This window comes from Lissotriton helveticus, chromosome 1_2 (genome assembly GCF_964261635.1).
Source record: "Lissotriton helveticus chromosome 1_2, aLisHel1.1, whole genome shotgun sequence".
Lineage (NCBI taxonomy): Eukaryota > Metazoa > Chordata > Amphibia > Caudata > Salamandridae > Lissotriton > Lissotriton helveticus.
Genome location: NC_136058.1, coordinates 73619438 through 73646415, shown reverse-complemented (window position 1 = coordinate 73646415; position 26978 = coordinate 73619438). Strand labels below are relative to the sequence as shown.

The 26978-nt window shown below is 47.9% G+C and overlaps 1 protein-coding gene across 1 annotated transcript in view; it reads right to left on the bottom strand.

Annotated features, from left to right (window-relative positions):
* Positions 1 to 26978, bottom strand: part of WLS (Wnt ligand secretion mediator) — a 298562-nt gene that overhangs the window by 94975 nt on the left and 176609 nt on the right. The window contains exon 7 of the mRNA XM_078668822.1: positions 24261 to 24358. Coding sequence (XP_078524948.1) covers positions 24261 to 24358 — 98 coding nt within the window. The remainder of the gene's footprint in view (positions 1 to 24260; positions 24359 to 26978) is intronic.

The window sequence follows — 26978 nt, the reverse complement described above, 5'->3', positions numbered from 1 at the left end:
CTGAGGGTCCTGTCCTGATTCCTATTCCGAGGGTATCCTGTCCTGTCCTGGGTGTCCATTCTGCACCTGCTGTCCTTGAGGGGTATCCTTCCTTGAGGGTTTCCTGTCCTTAACTGACCCGTGGCCAGGGTTTGGTTTCCACACCTTTCTAGGTAAATATTGCTCTGAACCTCTTGAAATTCTTGCACCTTCTGAATTCCTAACTTTTGCTTTAATAAAGTTCAACATTGCATATGTGATATTTTCCATGCCTTTCTGCAACTATTGAAAGTCATTTATATTTTCCCTAAGTTTATTCCTATGTCTTCTCATTTGTTAGAAATTATATTTTGCATAGCAGTGTGTCATTTCCTGATATGGTCTAGAACTTCGTTGCCTAGATTGTTCAAAGGCCCCTTCACCTTAAGTGAAGCGTGTCATTCATTATAAGCTCTCCTATAGTCACTCACACTTAGGCTATCCCTGTTTAGATAATACTGACTTGCATAGTATCTTTTCTCGTTACATTTTATTAGTACTTTGATGATTACTCTGTCATTATTTCTTTATGCATATATAATTTACGTTATCTTGGTTATTGATTGCCTTATTTTATTGTACCTCATGCAAGAAAATAATGAACTTTAGATAAACATTTTAAAACTTCCAGTTGTCCGTGGTCATTTAAACAGTATTTGAATGTTATTGGTTGGGTTTGTATTTGCTGCCTTTTCTTTACAGCTAGCTCCCTGATTCATTGTGGTCATTAGACACCCGCATCGGTGGATGGTAAGTCGGGTGCACCGAAAATTGGTAGCAGGGAACACACACACACCAACTTGGTAGAGCTCGTGAAGTCACCTGATCGATGTATATGGTGATTTGAAAAGTATATGGGCCCTGAAGCCGGAAACGGCGAAACTATTGGTCGGGTGGCCTCGCGCGCTCTATCAGTTTTCTGGTAGCTAGAGGATGGTTAGGGACTAGTTGAGAGTAAGGCAGGGATTAGTTGGACTAGTTAAGTCGGAAGCTGCTATTATATTAATGCTGCTATAAGAGCGGCTGTTCTGAGGGAACTGATCACTCTCTTGTGAATACGCTGCTGAAATTCATGAATTACTGTATTGCCATTATTCTTGTTCTTATATTGTTATATGTACTAATCCATGCAATTGTCAATCGTCTAGTTGTATGTTGTCCGAACTCCCCGGGGAATTGAAAGGGCAAGTGGTGAATAGAATCCATTGTCCTGAGGTCACAGGTTCGAGGAAAGTTAGGTGCAGGTTAGGATAACCGGGAAGCACTAACTAGGGTTTTCTGAATACATGTGTGAATAAATGACAGTAACGGGGTTCATTGGCAAAATTCCCATAGTGGCGTAACCTAGTAAGGGTCACATCGGAAGAGTAGCAGGTTCCTCGGAGCTAGCGTGAAAGCAGAGGGGTCCGCTGAGAAACCTTAAACTCGGAATATATCCCGGAAAGAAGTGGATGAGTTTAGGGGAATAACAGGTTCACCGATGCTAGAGTGAAGGGTAGGCGGAAGAGATCTGCCCGCAGCGCGTGAAAAGTAAATGGAAGTAGTTTACTTGCAGTAAAACAATTCTTTCTCTGTCTAGACACTTGAGCACTGTGGCGAATGTGTATTTGTTGTAAAATAACCAAGCACTAAGCACTTTAAAAGAAAGAAAGTTTCCGTTACCTTGTGAAGGGAGGGAGTCAGTCGCGAAGCGCCTCTGACGTCACTCTGTGCCGCGCTAGGATTGGTAGAAGCAGCGGGCGGGTAGCGGAGCTGGAATTGTAAAGGAGGGGTGAGCGCCGGAGCGTGGGAACTGTCTCACGAAGGGGCCGCGCACCCATTGGCGGAGCTTATTTAGTGTCGCGCACCCATTGGTTGCACGAATTTCTGAGGCGCGTTCTGATTGGAGGTAGTTTGTAAACAAAGTTAGCGCAGAAGTCGTATGTGGCACTCGCAGACTACAGGAACTCGACCTGATCCAAGGCACCTAGGGTTTGAAAGGGATCAGTGGAAGACTAATAGATACGATATTATGTACGGAACAAAGAGAAAAATGTCCCTTATAAGTAAAGGTGAAAAATTATTTTAAAACGGACAAACCGATTAAATCTAGGGAAGGTGTTCTTGTCCCATCGCCTAATACTCCTGCCTCATTCATGATGTTTGACAGAGGGTACAATACCTGTGTGTGGTTGGAGAATTGGGTGAAGTACACAAAAGATGACGGAGTATTGGCTTTTCCGTTAGATGGTACTTTCAATGGTAGGATCTTATTTAATTTAAGAACCCGAATGAATGAACTGCATCCCAGACCGAGACTAACGCAGTATGAGGCATTAGAGGAATGGGAGATTGAGGCTTTTGAAAGAGAAAGACCCCGAATGGACAAGGGTTTGACCAAGTGGTACCCCAGGCAGAAACAGGAGTCCAGGGATAAAAGGATGAAACAGTGGAGACAGAGCATGATTGTTGAGGGTCTGTTTCCCATGATGCCGGCATGTCATAACATTGGAGCGGGTGAGAAAAGTACTGAAAAATGTAAGCATTGGGGGGCCCTGGGGGATTCAGATGATGAACTAATAGATGACATCTGTACCAGAAGTCCGCCACCTTACAATGAGGGAACCCGACCTTCCAGTGTAGGAGATGTTCCCCGACGCCACTTCCTAAAGGAAGAAGACAGGTCCCTGGGACTGGGAGGGGGTGGTCAAGTATTGCCCTATCCTGAAAAACCCGAACCGACGGAAACAAGGGATATATATCCCAAAGTGCCCGCAAGCCAGGAAGAAAAATATTCACGTACGAAAATCTTTTTTCCCAGACCCTTGTATGAAAACGAAGAGAAACCATCGAATTCAGGACTGCCTTTTGTTCAACCTCCATATGGGGAAGAGCGCAGGTCCTTTAATACTGGAACTTTATTCCCGAAACCAAATTATGGGGGAGGACCAAGTGAAACGCATCCTACTGCCCCGAGTTTTACTCCTCCGTTGACCCCACAGATATTACATGACACAACTTTAAGAAGGGTACTAGTGGAAAAGGAGCAAGAGGCTCTAGCTAGACAAAGGACAGAAATAATTCAGAAAATCTCCCAGTTAAATACCAGTCCTGAGGCATTGACTATTCCAGTAACTATTGGACCGGTGGTCCCGTTATACGGAAATGGTCAGGGAAATCCGATTACTCCAGTTATGACCCCAGTCATGGCAACCCCGAGACAGGAACCGATCATCATAGATGATCAGTCCAGTGAGTGCGAGTCTGAAGTTGCGTTTTTGGAATTGCCAAACAAACAGACTGGAAAAGGAATACAGCAGAGGCATAACCCTTTTAATACAAAAGAAATTAAATTAGAGACAGCAACAGGTACTAGGAATGTCTCTCTGGTAACTCCGGATGAAATTGAGAGTTGGAGTCGTGAATTAGAGAAGCAGACTCCGCAAACAAAACCTTTAGACCTCTACAAGCTGAGGGTTGAAATAGAAGAATTAATGGCAGGAAATGTGGGGTTGGATCGATTGAATACCTACTCTGAAGAAGAATTGTCGTTCATATGTAAAAGCTTTACAAGGAACACCAGAGTGCTCCACGAAAAACTGACCGAAACAGCAGTTAGTATGGGGGTAGATATCTCAAAATCCAAGCCCTTACAGAAACCGTACAGAGCAGACTTCTCAGACAAAGATATAGAACACCTGAATGTGGCAGGGAAGAAGTTGCAGATTAAAGAATTAATGGGGGTACTGCAGAAATGGGGAGATGTGGAAAGATGGAGAAGCAGGTGGGCGAAAAAGAGGGAAGAGGTTCGCTCCCGACAAGTGACTCCCGAGTTTGCTTTAAGAGAGGTAGAAAAACCTGAGCAGTTATGCCCCATGCGCGAAGTTCCAGGAGGGAAATATGTGCATGTCCCCTGGTCTAGGCAGGATATTGTGTCCTTCACGAACGATTTCCCAAAATTACGAGAGAAACCAGTTGACTGGTACAGGCAGGTGGAAAGGTTCGTGAAGGTACAGAAATGTCTGTGGAAAGACCTGGATGGGTTTTTCGACATTGTGGTTCCAGTAGATTTATGGACCCAGTGTAAAATAAACATAGACTGGCCGAGTGAGGAGTACCCCAGAAACAAGGAAACTGGAGAGCCATCAAAGGATGTCATGCGAAAATATGAGCAGGTAATTCAGCATTTGAAAGAAAAGGTGCCCGCAAAGGAAACTGATTGGACAAAAATAGATAGAACAACACAGGAAAGGGACGAGACAGTGCACTCCTTCTATGAGAGGTTATTGCAGGTATTTAAAACATACAGTGGTATTGATAACATCGACCTGAAGGATATGACGCACTTTATTTACAGGTTTGTAAATGGTTTAAGACCTGAAATTTGTCAGTGGATAAAAGATAATAAAATCTGTTGGCATACAAAAAAAATGGATGAGGTCCTGCGGTACGCTAAGTACTGCGAGGATGAGATGGCAGAGAAGAAAAAGGCCCTTAAGGAAAAGGTGATGTGGGCTCAGGTGAAGCTCGCAGAACAGCAGGAAAAACAATTGAGTAACATGGTTAAAAATGCTGAGAACAAAGGTCCTGGGGGAGGGGGTGGAGGAAAGCCCCGGCCCAAATTTAGCAGGGAAGAGGCTATGAAGAAATTTCCCTGCCATCAGTGCGGCGAAATTGGACACTGGCGAAACGAGTGTCCCCAATTAGTAGATATTAATGAAAAAACTCCTGATTTAACTCCACAGACGCAGAAAGAAAGACCAAGAAAGACTCAACCCCAGGTAAAAACAGTTCAGGTGCCTCGAGCACCCAAGCAGGTATACAGGGGAAGACAGGCAGAAGATGAAGAGATAGAGGTTTGGGAAAGCGGGGAGAACAGAAATACAGCAACTTCGCAGTATCTGCTGAATGATACCTTCCTTTGTAATGATCAGGACTGACGGGGCCTGAGAGGGGAGGACGAGGAGTGCGTACTTGGCGCTTCCTTGCCGGTAGACCAGTCTGGACCATATATTGAAGGAAAGGTTGACGGAAATGATGTCACCTTTCTGTTGGACACTGGCGCTACCCGTTCTACTGTAAGAACAGTGGACGTTCCAAACCTACCCCTCTCGGGAGAAAATATCCAAGTAGTGGGTGTATCTAATCAATTGATTAGTACTCCTGTTACCGAACCAATGGAGATTTCAATTGGAAATTTTAAACAGATGCATAGATTTGTCGTCTGTGACACCAGTCCAGTGAATCTACTGGGTCGTGATTTGCTGTGCAAAATGAACTGTACCATCTTTTGCACACCAAAGGGTGTTGAAATACAGACCCCAGATGAAGACGGCATTTATAAATTATTGTTGCTTAGACCTGACTCAGAAATTAAAAGATTGACCCTGCAGGACTTGCCCCAAGAACTACAGGAAGCCGTAAAGCCAGAGGTGTGGGATTTCACTGGAAAGGATGTGGGGTTGATGAAAGATGTGGACCCCATACAGATAGCCATCAAGGACAATGCAGTATATCCTAACACTAGGCCCTACCGAATGAATGCTGAAGTGAAAGCAGGTGTCACTCTGGAAATACAAAAATTATTAGAAGGAGACATCATACAGGAAGTGATGAGCAGCCCATGCAACTCACCGATTATGGGCATCAAAAAGCCTAGTGGCAAGTATAGGGACCTGAGAAAGGTTAACAAAATTGTAGTTCCTTGCTGCCCTATTGTCCCAAACCCTGCAGTGATATTGTACCAGATCCCTTGGGATGCTGAATGGTTCACTGTGATTGATTTATGTCATGCATTCTTTTCGATACCCCTGCACCCCGACAGCAAATTTCTTTTCTCATTTGCCTTCGAGGGTCACGTGTATTGTTGGAACCGGGTCCCTCAAGGGTATACAGAGAGCCCCTCTATCTTTAATCAGATCTTGAAAAAATGTCTAGAGACTTTGATCTTACCTGGGAACTCTGTGTTAGTACAGTACATAGACGACCTTCTACTGGCGTCTAAAAGTCACAGGGACTGTGTAGTTGACACCATTGCCCTCCTAAATCATCTGTGTGAGAAAGGGCATAAAGTGGCCCCTGACAAACTACAGTTCTGTGCGAAATCAGTAAAATATCTAGGACACCAGATAGAAAAGGGTGTCAGAAAAGTCACATCAGAAAGAGTGAGAATAATTCAAAAGATGCAGTTGCCCCGTACTCAAAAAGATGTCAGAATGTTCCTGGGGGTATTAGGGTACTGCAGACAGTGGATTCTGGGATTTGCAGCCTTAGCCAGGCCCTTGATAAAAATGACCACGAGAGGAATGCCAGATGTTGTAGAGTGGGACGATGAAAGTCTAATGGCTTTCACAAGACTGAAAAACTGTCTGTGTACAGCCCCTGCGTTGGGAATGCCAGATTATTCCAAAGAGTTTGCCCTTTTCTGTGACACTCGCGATAATTGCGCATTGTCAGTCCTGACTCAAGAACATGGCACGACCAGAAGGCCTGTGGCTTATTTCTCTGCCACATTGGACCCAGTAGCTGCTGGGTTACCAGGCTGTCTGAAAGCAGTAGCTGCTACCTGTGCAAGTTTGGAACAGAGTGAGTCCATTGTCATGGGACATCCTGTGACCGTGTATGTTTCACATGGAGTGGTAATTCTATTGACCAGAACTAAAACACAGTATCTCACCCCTAGTCGGCTGACTAAATACGAGAGGATTCTTGTGGGTGCAGCAAATGTAAGCATTGTTAGGTGCGGTATTCTGAATCCTGCCACCTTACTCCCCGACCCCTTGGAAATAGAAGGTGGGGATGATGATGAACATGATTGTATTGACCTGACAGAGTTCAGTACTAAGCCACGCCCAGACATAAAGGAAGTACCATTGCCTGAGCATGATAAAGAACTATTTGTGGATGGTTCCTGTCTAAGACATGAACTAGGAGGCTTGAGTGCTGCTTATGCAGTAGTGTCTTTCACCAAAATTGAAGAGGCAGGTTACCTATATAACATCAAGTCTGCACAAGTAGCCGAATTGATAGCCATGATAAAGGCTTGCAAAATTGGGAAGGACTTACGCATAACAGTGTATACTGACAGTCAGTACTGTTATGGAGTTGTGCATGACTTTGGCCAATTATGGCTACAAAGGGAATTCATGACTTCCTCAGGTACTCCCATTCGGAATGCAAAGGTTGTTCATGACCTTTTAGAGGCCATCCAGTTGCCCAAAGAACTGGCAGTGGTAAAATGTGCTGCTCATCAAAGGAGCATGGACAGAGTATCACTGGGAAACGATTATGCTGATCGAGTGGCCCAATGGTGTGCCAAAGATCGGTATATTGTAAATCCAAAACGAGGGGGGCCAGGAACCAGCTGCCAGCTTCAGGTGTTTGAAGAAGTGCCTACGTGGGATGAAGTGAGAGAGTGGCAGGAATCGGCTCCTTGGCAAGAAAGAGAGAAATGGAAGGAGGATGGGTGTAGACCGAGACGTGTGGATGGTGTGATTTTGGGCCCAACTGGTATGCCTGTGTTACCCCGACACTTGCTTGGCACAATGGCAAGATTAATACATGAAGGATCACACATTGGTAGGGATGCCATGATTCTGGTATTTCAACAGACTTGGTACAGTAAAAAGTTCAGGAAGGTAGCAGAGTCCCTCTGCCAGAGGTGCCTGTCATGTCAACAGATGAACCCAGGCAAGAGGACAATGGTTGAACTGAGCAGGATTGGGAGATCAGGGGGTCCCTTTATAAGGATACAGATTGATTTCATCACCATGCCCCGTTGTGAAGGGAAACGATATGTCCTTGTCATTGTTTGCGTATTTTCAAAATGGGTAGAAGCTTACCCTACTCCTCAAAGTGACGCACTGACAGTAGCGAAGTGTTTACTAAAAGAACTGATACCTAGATTCGGAATACCATACATTATTGAATCAGATAAGGGTGGACATTTCCAGAATGAAATACTGGCTGAACTGTGTAAGGCCTTTGGAATAAGGCAGAAACTCCATTGTGCATACCACCCAGAGGCTTCTGGAATAGTGGAAGTAAATGGAACTATCAAAAACAGACTAGCAAAGCTGACAGATGCTACTGGCATGACCTGGGTGAAGGCCCTGCCCCTGATGGGACTGAGAAGTGTTCCTGACCGCAAGACAGGCCTAAGTCCCCATGAAATCATTATGGGAAGAGTGATGAGGCAAGCATGGGTGCCAGGAAGCAAACTGTTGAGTATTACTGATGATTTGGTGCTTGAATACTGCAGAAGATTGGGTGACCAAGTGCGTTCTATCTCTCGCCAGATTGGAGACGACGGCATCCTCAATCCAACGACTCCTCTCCACAGCTTGGTTCCAGGAGACTGGGTCAAAATAAAGAAGCACACTCGATCAAGCTGTCTGGCACCAAGGTGGGGAAAGAAACGCCAAGTAATCCTGGTAACAACCACTGCAGTGAAGGTCGCAGGTGTTCCTCAGTGGATCCACGCTGGACACACCCAGAAGGTATTGCCAGACAAAGGATTTGAAGAAGAAGGGCAACCAGCAGAGGACCCTGAAGGAGCCAGACCAGAAGCAACTGACAACGAGCAGCCCAGCACCAGTCAGGTTGCAGGAACAGCAGACGTTGGCCCAGGAGTAGTTGACTACGAACTGCCAAGAATCCAGCCTGCTGAAGGGGTCCAGGAAACTGAGCCAGGTGTAGCTGAAGACGAGCTGCCAAGCATATGGCCAGAAGAATGGATACCGATGATTGATCTGACCGAAGATCCTATCAGAACAAGAGAACGACTTAGTGAAGGTAGAGAGTGGACTAGTCAGGAAAAGCAAGGCACAGGCGAAGAACCTCAGCCGCTTGAGATTCACATCAAAACTGAGGAAGGAGAAGGTCAGACAGGGACAGAGCAGGTATTCGATACACCACCGCTAACACCTGATGCAGATAAGGGAGAGACTAGAAATAGAGTGATAGTTCGAGCAGAAGAAAATCAAGAGATCGAAGTGCTTGAACAGGATCAGAGAGGGTTAAAAGAACGGGTTCAGGAAACCGAAACAGAAACAGAGACAATCGAAAGCCAAAAACAAAATATTCCTGAACAAGGCCAGATTAGCAACCAGGCAGAAGAATTTGATGCTAGCCCTGGAACTAGCCAGATAAGGGAAGTAGGAGAAGAAAGTGGAGAAGAATTACCACAAGATAAAGAGAACAAGAGAATAAGAAAAGAAAGTGAAGTCCAAGTACCAACTAAGAGACTAAAGAAAAGAAACAACCTTGAGCCTAGGTTTGTAAAAAGATTGAGACTAAGGATAAAGACAGTGGAAGAAAAACGGGCAGAAGCAAGAAGAAGTGCTCGAATAGCAGAGCAAGAAGAAGACTCTTCCAAAAGAAGGAGTGAGCGAATAAAAAGACAAAACAAAAAGTACAAGTCTCCTGAATGGACACTGGTTTTGGAGGAACTTGAAGATCTTGATATAACTGACGTGAGCGACGGAGAACCCGTCCCAGAGTACTCAGCTGAAGAGGAAGACGAACCACCGTGAATTTGCACAAAGTAAGCTAATTGTGTGAAGCCAAAAAGAGGGGTTTGAGAGACTCCTTCTGAGCCAAAATGTCTGATTCAACAGTGAATGGTAGACCTAGTTGCAGCAGTTTTAAGACGTGTTGCAAGGTGTGTATATGTAGTGTAGTAGTACTGATAGTTATCTGGATAGGATTAACAATTTTCATTCCCTTTGCTGTAAGTAAAGATACTAACATTGTCCCTACTGAAGTTGTAAATACCAACAATGAGGAGCTAACAACACAGAGTGTAGCACGACATGAGAGAGCTTTGAGACAAACAAAACAGAACTTAGAAGCATCAGATGAGGGAGGACTACATTATCATGGAATGAAGAACAGGACACACTTAAATGTTTTCGCAAACTTGTTAATACACTATGTAGAGACTATGGAAATTGAAGATTGCTATGTCTGCATGAAGCTACCTACTTCGGTGGCTGAGGGCGTGACATACCATCATCTGCCATTGACATATGGAATCTCCTGTAGCATTTTAGCTAGTTTATTCTATAAAAGAGGACCGTTACAGTACTATTACTCTAACAATGACGTGATCTTTTCTGAACTTCCTATACGTGGGAACTTGAATCCTGTACATACCAAAACTGACACCATAAGATATATGGGAGACTACTTTCTGACTATAGGTAACATTGACATAGCAGACGCACACAGAGATAACTTGACTTGTTCTTTGCGTGAGCAGGAAAAGATGTTCCTGAACATGGCAGAGAAAAGGAGAATTAAAATTCAAAAGAAGGCTAATAAGTTTTTTTATTTATTTATAAAACGCTCTATCACCTGCTCACAGATTTTTTCCAGTCTGAGAATGGAATTTCTTGGGAATGCAGGCTATCTGCTGATGTCTGTTGCTAGCCGTGTTTGCCAAGGAGAGCCCTCCTCTTCGAAGATTGCTTTCGTATGGTATTTGAGTGAAGTCTCTGGGTCCCACAGGACCCTGGGATAATACTTTATAAAGTCCCCCTGACACACTAGGTCTGGGAACCAGAGGGCCCAGTTCCAATGTCAGCCTTGTTCTTCTGGCTTGCCGAGGGGCAAGATGGACATTCTAATACGGCTTAATCTGGGAGCTCGTTAGAAACAGGTCGAGGGCACCAGTAAAGACCAAGTGGCTGTAGTTGAGAGCCAGGTTCAGTCTTGCTCTCAAGTAGGTCAGCATGGGCTCGGCAGTTCAGTTTTGTGGTACAAAAGGGGGTGGTGATGGACAGAGCATCTGAATCAATCAAACACTCACACCCAGTCAAAAGATCTGGGTTTAATCCATACGGCTGGAATGCCAGAAACCGGTCCTCGGAAGCTTGTTTTCGGTCCAGGGAAGACATGGCTTGGCAGTTCGGGCTGGACTGTTCCCATGAGGCACAGGGTCAGACTGATTTGCATATAGCCAGGTCTAAACTGGGGTGTCAGAATGGGCTAAAGAACGGTGATGGATTAAGCCCAGGTCTTTTGACTGGGTGTGAGTGTTTGATTGATTGATTCAGATGCTCCGTCCATCACCACCCCCTTTTGTACCGTTCAGTTTTGTAGGCAGCTGCTTAGACGCTTCACTTTATAGAGGACACAGGTGGATGTGGTTCTGAGGTGCCTTAGGTGCACAGCCAGGTTGGCCCATTCCGAAAACTAGACTCTAAGGTAGTCATAAGCTGGAGCTGTTATTTGTAAGTCTCCAAGCCGACAATGGATTCATTTTTTTGTGGGGATACTGGTCTGAAATTTAGACCTTGGTTTTGCTTTGGTTCACATGCAATTTGTTCTCCTGATTGTAGTGACGGAGGGCTTAGAGTGCTCTCTGAAGACCGGCTCTGGTATGTTCCATGATTGCAGTGTCATCTGAATACTGCAAGATGGGGAGGCGCACTCTTCCCAGCCTTGGTGTGACAGATACCCTCCAAGGGAGCTCCCAGGTCTAGAGGTTAGAGGTTAAAGAGGAGGAGGGTCAGCACACAGCCCTGTTTGAGCCCATTCTTGGTGGGCAATCTGGCGGTGGCTGTGGTGGGGCTGGTTGTTACCCAGACCCAGGTCACCAGATATAAAGATGCAATTGCCTTAAGGAGCAAGTGTGGCTAGCTTCACCTATAACCTGCCCTGATCCACCCCGAAGGCAGTACTATAACTAACGAAACAGCAGAAAAGGAGGGGGATCACTTTCTGCTAACAGCTTGTTTGGATAAATACAATTGACCCACTGCAAGGTCTGCCATGAGTGTCCGGGTGTACGCTGTTCTTTTGTTGTTGGTGAAAGTTATTCAGTGGATATTAGAAGCCTTGGGCCAGGTTTGATAGTTTCTATTGCTGCTGTTACTATTTGTGCAGCACAAAGCAGAAAGGGCCCACTTCTACCGTGTGTGTGTGTGGGGGGGGGTCAGGGGGGGAATAAAGGAAATGCAGGCATTTCTTCAAGCGGAGGGGCTGAATATCTATACTCCATTCTGCTAGCTGGGGTGCTTCAAGTACTAAGGGTTGGTGCTGCTGTTGGCGAAGTCCCACCAGAGTGTATTCACCGTGGGGGTCCCCGGGGAGATTTGGGAATCTAACCCATAGAAGGTCATCTGAGTGAATGAGAGCCATGGATGGTATGTGTTTGAATAAGCGAAGGATGTTCAATGGGCCTTTGATGTGGTACTGGGGGTTTAGCACTACCTCATGATCACAGGAGGCTGCATAGCGACTGGTGGCACTGCTGATTCCGATCTGTTAGCTTCAGTTGGGTATTGTGTTCCGGTGCCTGGTGGCTCGATTCTGTGGCTGTTGGGCTGCCTGTTTGGCGATGAGGGCAAGGAGGGTATACGTAGACGGTAGTTGACAACGACCGTCATGCAGATGTATAAGTTGGTCTTGGTTGTATCTTCGGAGAGGGGGAGGATGAGATGGGAGACTTCGGCGTTGGCTAGGAGGGGAGTCAGTGGGTTTTGGTGATGCTGGCCAGAGAGGGCATAAATGTTGAAGAATATGGGGCTGAGCGGGGATCCTAGGGGTACTCTACAGATGATTACCTTGGGTTCAGAGGTGATGCGGGGTGGACATTTTGCATTCTTCCAGTGAGGAAAGCGCCGATCGATCTGTGTGTGGCTCCTTGGGTTCTTATGTTGTGCAGCTTTGTGATAAGTGTTTGGTGGGGGGCCGAATCAAAGTATGCTGAGAGGCCTCGGATGTCGTCAGTGGCTGTCTCGGTGGAATCTGGATTAAGTGGAGTAGGAGGCTCTGTTCCAGATGTGAGTAGAGTTGATGGCTTGTTCTAATACTTTGGCCAAGAGCAAGAGCAGGGAGATTGGTTGGTAGTTGTTGAGTTCGCTGGGGTCTGCCAATGGTTTGTTTAGTAGGGCATGGACTTCTACATGTTTCTAGTCCTCAGGGAAGGAGCTATGGCAATTGCAGTGTTGCACAAGGTGGCCCGCACCTGGTGGATTCTGGCTTTGCCCAAGTTGAATATGTGGCAAGGGCCAGTTGGGCCCCCTGAGTGAACAGTGTTCATAATGGAGGCGGTGTCTTGTGGGGGGGGCTGGCTGCATTCAGTTAGTACCATGCCTGGAGTGGTAGCTGGAAAGTTGCATAGCTTGTAGAAGCCAGTGGCCTTGGGCTTGAAGTTTCTGTAGAAGTTGGTGATCTAGTCATGAAAGAAATATGCAAAGTTGTTGTGGAGTAATGTTTGTTGCAGGGGTTGGAGAATTCTTTGATGATGTTGAAGAGTTCTTTGCTGTTTTTGGAGCTGGATTCGATGCTCGGGGCTCAGCTCAGGCCTCTTTCTTCAATTCTCTCAGCTGTTTGTGGTAGAAGCGGAGGGCTGTCTTGAAGGCGGTCCTGACTGTCGTGTCCTTGCTGGTGCACAAGCTCTGTCTAGTTGTTTACAGTGTTGTTAGGTGGTTCTAAAGGTTATCAATGTGCCAGGGAGCCTGCTTGGTGTACCTTCTGTGGGTGTTTTTGCTGATAGGAGTGACCCTGTCGGCACAGTTGATAATCCAAATGTTAAAGTTTGATGTTCTGGTCTAGGTTTTTGAAGGAGATTGGGTGGGTGGTGTTGAGGGCACTGATCCATGTGTCCTTTGAAACTTTGCTTCAGCAGTGATGGGGGGCGTTGGATAGTCTGGGCGCAGAGGTCTGAAATGGGGGAATGTTGAAGTGGACAATGGAGTGGTCGGTCTAGGTGAGTATCTTGGTGTGTCTGTACCGGATGTGGTCTCTGGAGGCGACGATTGGGTCTAGATTGTGGCCTGCAGTATGAGTGGGTTTGTGGATTAGTCGGGTGAGTCCGATGCTGTTCAAACAGTCCAGGAGGTTGTTCGTGTTGATGTCATCGTGGTTGCTGAGGAAAACACTTGTTAGAGTCTATGGAGAGGGGGGAGAGAGGGGCGATTAAGTCAACGAAGCTGAAGGTGGCCAGATGTGGCCCTGGAGGACGGGAGGCAAATGTGTTCTCCGATATTTTTTTTGCTGTCTGGTTGGAGTCGGAAGCAAAGGTGTCGCATGGCCGGGCGATGTCGTCATTTATGGTTATGCTTTGGATGGATTCCTTGTGTTTGATGGCGATCCCTCCGCCAGGTTTTGTGATGCGGTTGCAGTGGGTGATCTTGAATCCTTCTGATATTGCGGGCATGGATGTAGAGTTGAGCCAGGTCTTAGAGAGAAGAGGACATCAGGAGTTAGGGTGAAGATGAGGTACTAAATGTTGGTAGTGTTTGCATAGTGAGCATGTGTTGAGAAGGGTGTATGCGATTTGGTGTTTTTTTGTGGTGTGTTCGGATTAGGGCGGGTCGGTGGGCTTGTGTGTGCTGTGACCTTTGGCTGGTTTCAACGGGTTACTGCTGAGTATCCTTCCTAACAAAAGAAAGCGTTGTCTCGAGCAGGACCACGCTTAACAAAGAGACACACCAAGCTGGCGTTGAATAAGCTGGAATACAATGTGAAGACGCTTAAAGCTTTGGACACACCTCTTGAAGTGATCGATGTAACACTGTGAGGGATTAGAAGTTTTCGCTCCGGCACTCGCAACCCATCAGTTTCGCATCATAGGCATTTTTTTGATAAATACAATCACGAGCCTCCACGGCGTCATCGCAATAACTTCAGAATTCCATTCATTGGTGGATTAAGGAAACATTGTTCTGGTCCTGAAGAGAACCTCAGAAAGAAGGGGGTTTGAAACCCGTAGACCTTATACTGTTAAACAAGACTTTTTCAAAAGGTACAAATGTTTGATAGTGTTGTGCATTTCTAAAATTGTGTGCAAATAGAAAAATTACCAACATTATATGTTATGATCAATTCTTGATCTAAAATTGTTCTTGGTTTGGTGTAGGATCCTTTGTCTGTTAATTTAAGAAAAATAGGTGTTTAGATAACCAAGGAGTGGGTATGTGAATGTTTGTCGGATGTGACTTGGCTCTGAATGTGGAATGGTATTTTTTTGAAAATCTGTTTATTAGCATAGTATTTCGAGCAGCAACATGCATACAATTCCATATATATACGAGCATATTAACAATCTTGGTGGTACCTGTGTGCTTTGCTCAGATCATAGAAAAAAAACATAGTGTAATCGATTTTTCATTTTCATTCTGCCTCAAACGAACAGTCCCAACTATACCCGGTCCCTCCCTCCACCCACATGAAATCCCACCCGACACTCTCTTAACAGGTACATCATGTAAAGATCGACAAGTGGGCGACGCCCAATGCATGAACACATTAGAATTTGTACACACAGATAAGGTGTGGTAGCGTGTACGATGGGTCAGGGTCTCTCGTACCCCAACATAGTGCACCGTGGGTTGTATCCGTGCATGGAAGAGTGAAGTAGGGCTCAGCCATATCTCAAGTGTCTACTCACTCGCGTCCTCTTCATCGTCGGCATTGTCAGCCTCAAATGCCCCCACCATGGCGAACCAATCCAAGGAGATCGGAGTCCTCCTGTGCCCCCTACGTTCTTCCCTCTGTAGGGCCTCACCCTCCGCCTTACCCCAGCGTATAACTTCCGCCCTCCACAGGTCGGGGTCAGGTGGTTTAGACGATTTCCATCTGATCGTGATAGCGCGCTTCGCCAGTAACAGAGCCAAATCTGAGAAGCGCGTCGCCACGGACCTGGTGCGTGTTGATGGCCCCAGCCCCAGTATTGTATGTTCTAGTGTAGGGGACCTGGATAGAGCACCAGCCTGCTCAAGGGAGGTATTTACAGTGGACCAGAAATACCCTAGTTTAGGGCATTGCCATAACATATGTACCAGGTTTGCATCATCTGTGTCACATCTGGGGCAGTTGCTCTTGGATGCAGGGAACATCACATGGAGGCGGTGTGGCGTCAGGTAAGCTCTGTGCAGTAGCATTAGTTGGATGAATTTGTATTTGGGGTTCCTAGCTACTTTTTTGGGGAACTGAAGTATGCGCCTCCACTCAATGTCCCGCAACGGCCTCCCTATGTCTGTTTCCCACGCCGTCTTCAGTGGTATTAGTGTAAGTGCCCTTCCCGCCTTTATGCTAGCCGTGAGCCACCTGGTCAGATGGCCACCCGTTCCCATGAGGTAGAGCATTGCGACGAGAGGGTTCGTACCAGGTTCCTGTCCGTCCGGCGACCATTTGCGCGTAAGATAATGGCGGAGACCGGCGTGTAGAAGAAAGGAGCCGTCGGGGATGCCCTGCTTGGTCCGGAAGTCCTCAAACGATAACAGGTGTCCCTCTGCATAGAGGTCTCCCACATGTGTGGCACCTGCGTCATGCCAGGGCCCCAGTAGGGTCATCTTAAGTGTGCCCAGGCCCAGAGGTATTCCCAACAGAGGTACTGTGGGGGCATAAGGTGTCCCGGGGGACGTGTATTTTACTGCTTTCCGCCAGTACGTAACCGCCAGTTTGAGAAGCGGCGGGGCATTTCTAGGTAGATCCGAGCCAGGTAGTAGCAAGGTGTGCACTTTCCCCTTAGCGTGATCATCCTTCGAAACATCAATCTCATGAAGATTACGGCCCGCCACCCAGTAAGCGAGCCATTGTAGCTGGCATGCATAATTATACGCCCTGAAGTCTGGCAAGCTCATACCGCCGGAATCAGAGGGAAGCTGTAACTTGGCCAGACCTATGCGCCGACGGCCATGACCCCACACAAGTTCGGTGAGGAGAGAGTCGAGGGTCCGAAACGTCACCGCCGGGATCTGGAATGGCAGATTGGTGAAGTAATAGATGAGGCGGGGTAGCATCACCATCTTGGATATAGCCACCATGCCGGGAATTGAGAGCGGCAATGTCAGCCAGAACTGAATTTGCGATTTCAACGTCCTGATAGCCCTCCCTAAATTGCCATCTATCATCATGCCCGCCTCTCTATAAATTTGTATCCCAAGATATCGGAAGGTGGTGTCCGCCATCTGGAAGGTATGGGGGGGCAAAAGGTAGGGGGGCCGAACCGTCCACTGCTGTAAAGGTGAACCCATAGGACTTAGATTCGCTGATGGTGAGGCCAGAGATTTCTCTAAAATCCTCAAAAACCCGGGAAACCGGACTCAAGTCTCCTCTCAGGTTCCTAAGATATAATATAAGGTCATCCGCATATGCAGATACTATGTGATCCGTACCATGCCGTCGTATACCATAGTGGGGGGCCATCAACCGAAGTCTACAAAGCAACGGTTCTAGGGCAAGGACGAAGAGGAGAGGAGAGAGCGGGCATCCCTGTCTGGTGCCTCTCGCTATAGCTATGGGGCCTGAAATTTGATGGGAGGTGCGTACTCTGGCCGTGGGGATGGTATACAGCAATCTGACCCAAGCAAGAAATTCTGGCGGTATTCCGAAGCTTGCCAGGGTGGAGAACATATAGTCCCACCTCAATGAGTCGAACGCTTGTTTTAAGTCCAGAGATATGCAGCCCTCGGAGTCCATGTTCACATTCTCTCCGAGCATGAGCTGGGCCAGGGGCCTAAGGTTCATGGCCGTATTGCGGCCAGTTACAAAACCACACTGATCCGGGTGGACCAGCTGAGGCACATACTGAACGAGCCGGGACGCTAGTACCTTGCTCAATATTTTAGAGTCAGTATTGAGAAGGGACAGGGGTCTGTAATCGGCCAGCTGTAGACCATCCTTGGCTGGTTTCAGGAGGGACGTGATCAACGCCTGCATGGATGATTGCGGTAGTGAGGATGTACGCAGGGCCTCCGAATAAACAGTGTGTAATCGGGGCGCCAGGACTTCAATAAATGTCGCGTAAAATTCAGCCGGGAGGCCATCCGTGCCGGGGGTCTTACCCCTCGGAAGGGCACGTATCGCCTGCCTAATTTCCGCCACTGAAACAGCACGTTTCAAGTCGTCTTGCTGGGTGGCAGTAAGTCGTGGTAGGGCCAAACCTTCCATGAAGGCCTCAAGGGCGGGTGCCGACATGGGCTGCGGGGGATCGTACAGTGAGGTGTAATACTCCTTGAATGCCGTATTAATCCCTATTTGGGTGGTAGCTGGGCGGCCAGATTGGTCCAGGACCCTCAAAATGGGTTGGCTGACCGGGGAGTCCCGCAATAGGCGGGCCAACAGGGGGCCGGCCCGGTCTGCCTGTGAGTGTTGCCTATTTGTGTATTCCCTGTAGTATATGAGCCGCAGGTCTTCCAATAGCTCCGCGTGTCTAATATGTGCTTCTTGCAGTGGTGTAAAGGGAACATTGGTGCCCGCTGCCTCATTCTCCAGGGACGCAAGTGAGCCCTCCACCTTTTTCAGTTGGCCACACCTCACTTCTCCTCCCCACTCTAGTGGCCATGGCAGCCCCCCTAAGACAGACTTTGAAAGTGTCCCATTCTATCTGTCGGGAGCTGGCTGTGTGTGCATTTGTGGAGAAAAAGGTGTCAATAGTATCGGATAGGGAGGACCGGAAGACCGAATCCTCGAGGAGATCAGGAGACAGTCGCCAAGTCGGGATGGGAGCCAGTTGTCTACCCCACTGCCATATAACCTCCACGGGGTTGTGGTCCGATAGGGTTTTTCCCATGTGTTGGGTCTGTACAATTAATGTCATAAGGGAGCGGGAGCAAAAAACATGGTCTATTCTAGTATGAAGCTGAGGGGGGGGGGGGGGGGGGGGGGGGGGAGTAAAAGGTGTATTCCCTGTCCATAGGGTGTACGCTTCGCCACACATCCGCTAAATCCCAGCCCTCAGCCCAACTCGCAAGCGCGTCTGCCTGTTTCCTGCTCTCGGTAGCCTGTAATGGGGGATGTGACCTATCTAGCCCGACATCAAGAACAGCATTGAAATCGCCCCCGATGAACCAGCGAAGATCAGCCCAACCCTCAATCACCTCATTTACAGTTTGCAAGAATTCCGACTGGTTTATGTTAGGTGAGTACACACATCCAATGACAACCGCCTCCCCATCCAATAGTCCCCGTACAAACACATAGCGACCCTCCCGATCAATCCGTTGCTCCAACATCTGGAATGGAAGTGAGCCACGTAGCCAAATCGCCGCCCCCCTTGAGAATGCAGAATATAAGGTGGAAAAAAAGTTGCCCTCTCCATTTCTTTCGCAGCTTCACCGCTTCAGCAGCGTTCAAATGTGTCTCTTGTAAACAAGCAATCTGCGTCCCCCTGCGGTTGAGCTGTGCTAGGATCCGGTGTCGCTTGTGCACTGATCCCATGCCCCGCACATTCCAGGTGCACAATTGGTAATTGTTAAGAGGCCCCATTACCCTTCGTGTGGTGCAGCAATGCGAATCCCTTGGGTGACCCCACATGTCTTGTTGTACTTAAAAATGAGTGTCTCGCAAACATTTAACCCCTGAACAAAAGGGTCCCTGAGCCAACGTACCCAGGAGCCAAACCATGATGCCCAACGTGGGCACAAGTCAGTCAAGTTCGTGTGCATACCGGGGGTGGTAGGCCTCCGTCGTACGTCACTGAACGGACTGCGTGAGTTTGAAAGCCCACAAGATTATGGGCCCCCACACATGCAACCCACCATACGTGAAGGAGGGGGGAATAGTCATACGTTACCACCCGGAGAGGATCAATCGCTTCGTGGCTCAGAACTCCGCTGCCATCTGGGCTGTGATCTTTGGGTAGAGCTGTAAGCTGTCAACTGAGCCAGATACCTCAGTGCGGGTGTCGGTGGTGTCGGTGAGTCTGTCTCCGGGTGCTCCCGCGTCGTGGGCGGCCAGCGCTGCCTCAGTGAGACGTTGTTGCGGCGAAGTCGAAGAGTGGTCCACGGCTGTGTGCCCAAGGGGATGCACCACCGTCGATGTTCCATGGGAGGAATGGTGGTCGGGACTGCGAGTGGTGTTCCGTCGTCCCGGCGAGCCCCTGCGGGTGTCCCCTCGGCGGCCTGTGAGTGGGTCCTGCGACGTCAGCGGGGACAGGGTGACCTCCATCCATTCCGCTGCCTCCTCTGGCGAGTCGAAGAAGTGGGACCTGTTGTTATGCAGGATTTTGAGCCGAGCAGGGAACAAAAGGGCATATTTCATGTTCCTGTCCCGTAAATTGCGTTTCACCCCGAGGAAGTCGGACCTGGCCCGCTGCACAGTGGGAGTGAAATCAGGGTAGACCGATATATTCGTATCCTCGAAGCGTATCGGTGCTTCCTCCCTGGCCGCTCGGAGTACTGTGTCACGGTCCCTGAAGTGGAGGAGACGAGCGATCAGGGGGCGAGGAGGCGCCCCCGGCTGCGGGGGCTTCGATGGCACTCTGTGAGCCCGTTCCACACTGTAGAGGGCGGTGAGGTCTCTCTGGCCCACCAGCTTCCGCAGCCAATCTTCCACGAATCGCGTGGGGTCCCTTCCCTCGCTTCTCTCCGGAATGCCCAGGATGCGGACGTTGTTGCGGCGGGCACGTCCTTCTGCATCGTCCACCCTATCCCAGAGTCTCTTCAGCTGTTTCTCCACTTTTCCAATTTTGTGGAATGTTCCGTCTGCTGCGGGAGTAGGTCGTCGAGCGCTATTTTGTGCTCTGCCACCCTGTCCGCCAACTTGTTGTGATCAGCCTTCAGTAGAGACAGCCCAGTCGCCATGGTATCCATGCGCGTTTCTAGCGCTTCTCGCGTCGCGCGTATTTCATTCAGGATCAGATCCAGCTTGGCGTCCTGTGATCCCTTACCAGTCGGCGGACTGACTTCCATGTTGGAGGAGGCCAGTGGGTCGTCAGAGCCCGTTGATTGCGCGTCCATCTGTGCGCCCTGGGCTTGTCCCTGTGCTTGCCCATGGATCTCGTGAGCAGGGTGGCGCTGTAGTGTGTGCAGCAGTCCGCTGCAGTCCTGTCAGGTGTCTAGTAGTGGTTATGGAGGGACCACCACGTGTTGGACCGAGGTGGAAGTAGCAAAGACCTCAGGGCTGGTAGTCGCAGTACTGATTAACAACTCAGTGTCACAACGCCGGGGATGGGCAGGTGCGCCTCGGTAGTCCCTCAAACAGTTATTGCCCCAGTGCCACCGAGCCAGTGGTGTGGGAGAAATGGTGGGGTCCAGTGCACTGTAGAGCTAGCCGCATCCGCTGGCAGCGTGGTAAGAGTCAGGGCTGTAGCGCTCTGTAAAGGCGTCAAAGCGCTGTGCGTACTTCTCCACTTCTGACCTCTGTACTTGAGGACTGCGTGGTGGCCGTGCGCGCCACTCTGAGCCGGACGCCCAGGGTCTCCGGCCGGTGGTTCAGGGGCAGGCAAGGCAAGAGCGCTATGTTCCAGGGGGGACTCGCCGTAGACAAGATGGCGCAGGACCTCAATGTTGTCAGGCCGGCCTGGTAATGAATGTCGGAAAGCCCGCTATGGACGGAGCTGGACTCCTGGTGGCGGCAGTATATCACACGGGTTGTCCGCCCTTCAGTTTTCGGCCCCGTGGTGGAACGCCGGGGTCCCGTTATCTCTGCGGGCGGGGGGAGGACAGCCCAGGAGTTTTCCCGCGTCCCGCAGGTCACCGCAGCAGGCAGTCAGGCCACTGCAAAGCAGCCGGGCCAGAGGGCAGTAGGGTCCCAGGACCACGCAGGGGACCACCCCACTCACCGCAGCCCCGGCCAGGAACAATGCAGGAGTCCAAGCCCGGGTTCCGACTGGACCGCGAAGAGGGCAGGGGGTAGGCTGGCCAGGCCAGTCACGCGAGGCCGGGGCTTCACGGCGCTCCACAGGCCGCAACAGGCTCCGTCGTTAGAACTCGCTTGAGGAGCGGACTGCCAGGTGGAGAGCCGCACCGCTCCACGCCGCACGCCCCCGGAGACAATCCAGGTAGGGATCAGGTGGGCTGCAGGTAGGGAAATGCAGGATAATTAGCTAGTGTTACAGGGCTAAGGACGGAGCTGGGGAACTACACGTCCACCATCGACGGCTCCAGGCCACGCCCCCCCCTGAATGTGGAATGGTATATGGCTCAATAGGTATGAATGTGATTGGTGAGATAACCCAAATTGGTGGCTAGTCGTCATGGCATTTTTTTCTAAAATAACAAATGTAATTGTCCGTGGTGTCTTGTGATTTTTGTACATAAAGGAATTTGCTAAAAAAAAAAAGTGAACAAAATCATGTTTTGAAAATATAAATCTATTAATTAGTGGCGGTTCGGATTGATGTATTGCTCTTGCGCCGCTTTGCATCAGGGTTGAATTGATTATCCGTATTCACAGTTTTGGTGTTCTCTTTGTGGCAAGGGAGTGGCAGTGAGTGCAGGTGAGAAGTCCTCCAGTGCACCGTGGTTCGGGACAGAGGCAGTATGTTGTGGCGTCGGGCGTGGAGGGAGTCAAGGGTGTAGAGCATGGTGATGGTATATCTGTAGGGCGTTGGAGGGCCAGAGGTCATGGTGCTGGGAAGATGGGGTTGCCTTTGGCACACCAGTGGCACAGTCATGTTGCAGCCTGCATTAAGTAGGTCCTAGTATGGGTGGGGCTTCTGTAGGTGGAAAGAACAGTGAGGGAAAACCCATGAAGTTGCAGTGTCACTGGATTAGACTGGAACCAGCAGAAACTGTGGGCCACAGGCAAGGGGCAGGCTAGGTACCCAGGTGTCTGTCCCTTCATATATTCGGACTTACTTTTCCTATCCTCTTCGCACAATTTACTTCTCCAGGCTTATCTCTTCACATTCAAGTAAGAATTCAGTATGCATGTATTTGTTCAATAATCCAGTTTGTGTTTCTATTATAGCATCTTTGTTAGACTTGGCCCTTTTTGCAGGGTCATCCCAGAATTATGCCTACCTCCTGTATTTTCTGCGACCCGTTAGTGGTTTTAGGACTCTGGGCACTTTACCACTGCTGTTCAGTGCTGAAGTGAATGTGCCATCTCTGGTAAACTTGGTAAGATTGGTCTACACCCATTTGGCATATTTAATTTACCTTAAGTCCCTTGTACAGTGGTATCCCGTATACCCAGGTCCTGTAAATTAAATACAACTGGTGGGCTTGCAGCGCTGCTTGCGCCACCCACCGAAGTAGCCTTTCAAACCGGTTTCAGGCCTCTGCCACTGCAGGGCCTGCGCACGCAGTTTACTGCCAAAATGTTATGAAATGTAAAGTGGTTGCCCCGTCCAAACTCCCCTTTAACTACATATAAGTCGCTTCTAAGAGAGGCCCTTGGTAGCCCTATGGGCATGGTGCGGTGTAGGTAAAAGGTAGGACATGTGCCTTAACTGTGTGGCATGTCGTGGTAGTGACGGCCAGCCTATTTGGTTGCTCACTGCTGTGAGGCTGTCCTCTCATTGCATTGGGGATTCCCTGATTTGTGCTTCAGTGGTAATTTCTGATCTGAGAGGGGTAGCGTGACCATGTTTGGTATGTTTGGAATAGTAGTGATAAATCCTTCTTATTGGGGAGGGTTACCGTTTATGTTCATTCACCTTTATGGCATTGAAATTGTTATACACCACAATATTTTGAAATGTAGCTCTATCTGATTATATAATGTATGAGAAAGTGTTTTTGTATACTACAACGGATATTTTTATATAACCGTGTATATCTTTTGTGGGGTGCCCAGTGTGTCACTGGCATGTGAATGTATTGCGCAAATGCTTTACACATTGCCTCTGGGGTAAGCCTGACCGCTCTGCCAAGCTACCACAGGGGTGAGCAGGGGTTATCTTCAGTGTCTAACTCCATTGCCCTGACTAGAGTGGTGGGTTCTGCCTGGCTTAGTCTTAATTAATGTAAAGCATATCCATATTACTATGGTTAGGCTGTGCTTTATCAAAATGTTAAACAACTGTTCAGGATTGCTTTACATATCAGCTAGTTCCAAATGTACATTTCATTACGGATACAATTAATAGAAGCTTGTGTTTTTCATTTGAAAGTTTGGCTCAAAGAATTCACAGTCATCTGCAATAATTAAAAATTATGTCATGGTCATAAACAGATCTGTATGAATGCTAAGGGTCATGTCCATGCTCATAATATAAATTAACGATATAGATTTTATCACTTCAGTGCTTGTATTCCACATTTCTACTACTATAATGTCTCAACAGAAGTGCCCCAGCAGGGTTTCATGTTTTTTGTTTTTGGGTAGCCATCCTTTGCCAGACAGCTATATTTTCAGATTCTGTATGGATCCTGGAAAGCATCTCTGCGAGAGGCAGCTATTGCTTGATAGCGCATTTATCACCAGTAGAAGTTCTTGGTGAGAGGAGTTCTTTGGATACAAGGTAAAAGACGTATAATTTCAAGATACAAGCTTGTATTGCACACTTTGCACTAAACTGCATACCGTTTCACATCAAAGAAATTTTCAGAGTGGACACTTTAGTTTATAATGATGCTTACCGCTCACACATATCAAATATGAATAGGCAGCAGGATCCGAATGCAATGGGTCCAACTTGCTTCCAGTATCCAGCCAGACGATTCCTTTCGTTCTGATCCTAAAAAATGAAAAAAAACACTTTACTGGGGGATGTAGTTCACTTGCCATTTTTTACAAAACCGATGAGAAATTGCTATAATAAATAAACAATGCTCACCTTCAGAGCCCACAAAGTCTTTCTAAACTGTGTTTGAACTATTGCTAGAAGGAGACTAGGTGTACAGACTGATCCCCCTGAGCACTGGTCAAAATAACTGGAAAAGGAAGGAATTAACGCTCAAAAAGGGAGGCAATATAGGCCTTCTGTTAGCACTGGTATGCATCTTTGCATGTATGACTAGATCCATCTATGTGACTTATGTAGCCCACACAAAGACAGAAAAAAGTTGTATACAATGTGGGAGGCATATGGGTGCAGTGCACATTGGAATAGAGAGGTGGATGATGGGACAAAGGAGAGGTGAACATTGCAATCTTTTATCAGCATCTGTGGGTCAAGGGGCAAATGTGTCCTCTTCGAAGCAAATAGAAAGTTTGTGACAGGATGTTTTAGCACATTTTTGGGCAAAAGGCATTCAGTTCAAGGAAAAAGGAAGGAATGGAATTAGGATACAAAAACTGAATGAAAGTAGACTCTCCTCAAAGGATGTGGTACAAACGAAAATCTGACCCGCCATCAGTATTCCACAAGCAATGCAGTATCCGAAGTATCAAAAATGTACCTATAATTAAGAACTTGAATCTTCTCTGCTTCATATTTTAACTGACTGTTCATAATGCTAAAGTACCATACTCTTTACTAATTGAAATGGTCTTTATCCCTTGAAATACCCCATTTTAAGATATTAAAAAGAAGATTGAATATATACATATATACACATACACATACAGTACGGGAGTGTAAAGCATGAGCAAAACACTGGAACTTTTTTGCAATACCTATTGACTAGTTTTCTTTTTTGTAGAAAGCTGACTCTTTATATAGTGGACCAAAGAAAGGCACATTGTGTAAAGAGACGTACCCAATAGGAATTACAGATGCACAAATGACACCTCAAATGCTCTTTTGTGCTCCTGTGGTCGAACAGTTGGGCAGATCAGAGGGTAGCGCGAAGCATTTACTGCACACAAAAGGGCAATAAGTGAGACACCCACTCAAATAAATCCAACACAAATTTATAAAAATAATATGTAAAGTAAAGTAAAGTCCACATTTGTAAAGCGCACAATCACCCGTAAGGGTCTCTAGGCGCTGGGGGCCGTCGGGAAGATTAAGCAAGCTATTGCCCAGAGTCACATGGTGCTGGGCTAACCTGCCGCCGGAGCCGGGGATCGAACCGTGGTCCCCAGATTCCAGCGTCAGTCGCCCTGGACGCAGCGCCACACCTCTCCCTAGCTTAATATCTTTTGGAGGAACAACAGCTACAGGACAAGACAACTTTTCCGCAATCTGCAGGAACAGCAGACATGCTGGCAGGGTTGGCACCAAGTCAGTTCTACACAATCCTTGTTTCTCGCAACTCTTTGGTGTCTTTCTTCCAAGGCCCGCAGAAACTTGATTTCCTAGCGCCAGGGGCTCCCCTAAATACTAGATTTATGGGTGCTAGAGGAATTTAGGCTAGTAGCCAGTGACCTACTTACCCCTGAGGTCACTAAGCCCCCTATATGACAACTTCCTGTGGGAAGTGGGCATTACCCTGTCCCAGAGTTCCTAATCTGCCGTCACTAAGATGGTAGACTTTTAAATTTGGTATCCTCATCATGTAGCCCACCTTAGGGGTGGAACTAGCACGAGTCTGGACATGCCCCTCTAACTACTAATTATCCCACCTGTCCTGGTGCCAAATGAGCCCAGGCCAGGGGGAGTTGGTATCCCCTCACCTCAGAGAAGCTTGATTCGCTTTCCAAAGGCGGTGGGCTCTTTGAAGCTCCCTGCCTTCGATTGCTAATTTACCAGCCTTCCTGGAGGAGGTGTAAAACATCTCCCTCCAGAGTAGGCCTTGTTCCTGATCTCCGGAGAGCGTGGACTCTGACTCCTGAGGGTCAGAAACTCATCTGTGGGGGCAGGCTGGACTGGACCAGTCAGCCAGCACACTAGATGGCTGGTAAGTTTCAGGGGGGCCAAGGTACCCTCTGGGTGCATGCATTAATAAACCCATCACTGGAATCAGTGTTGAATTATTAAGCAGAGGCGTTTGATAGCCATTATTTAGTTGGGGGAACTTATTTTGAGCAGTACCAAGTACACACCTTAAGAGGACTTCCCTGCTCACTTGTAATATCTAGTAATAGAACCAGATAACACAGGCATATTCGCTCACGCAGATAGGTCCTCACAGAAAAAATAATGCACCCTGCCATAGGGCTCAAAGGCCTGCAGAAGGGATGACTTGCATATATTAGATGCATTAACTTTGGCTTGGCACACAGGAGTGTCTTAGGTCATGTTTTCGCTCATGGTTTGCACCGTATCACACCGCTTGCAATGGCAGTCTTTGGGGAATTTGTGTGTGGGTCGCTAAATAGGGTTCCAAAGGGGTGAATCATTCTTATGCTCCCCTAAGCGAGATCTGTCACACACATATAAATACCCAGGTCTTGTAAGGGTAAAGCTCTAGAGGAATAAAGATAAGAGCATTGATGTATCATTGAATATGGCACAGTACTTTATAAAAGAC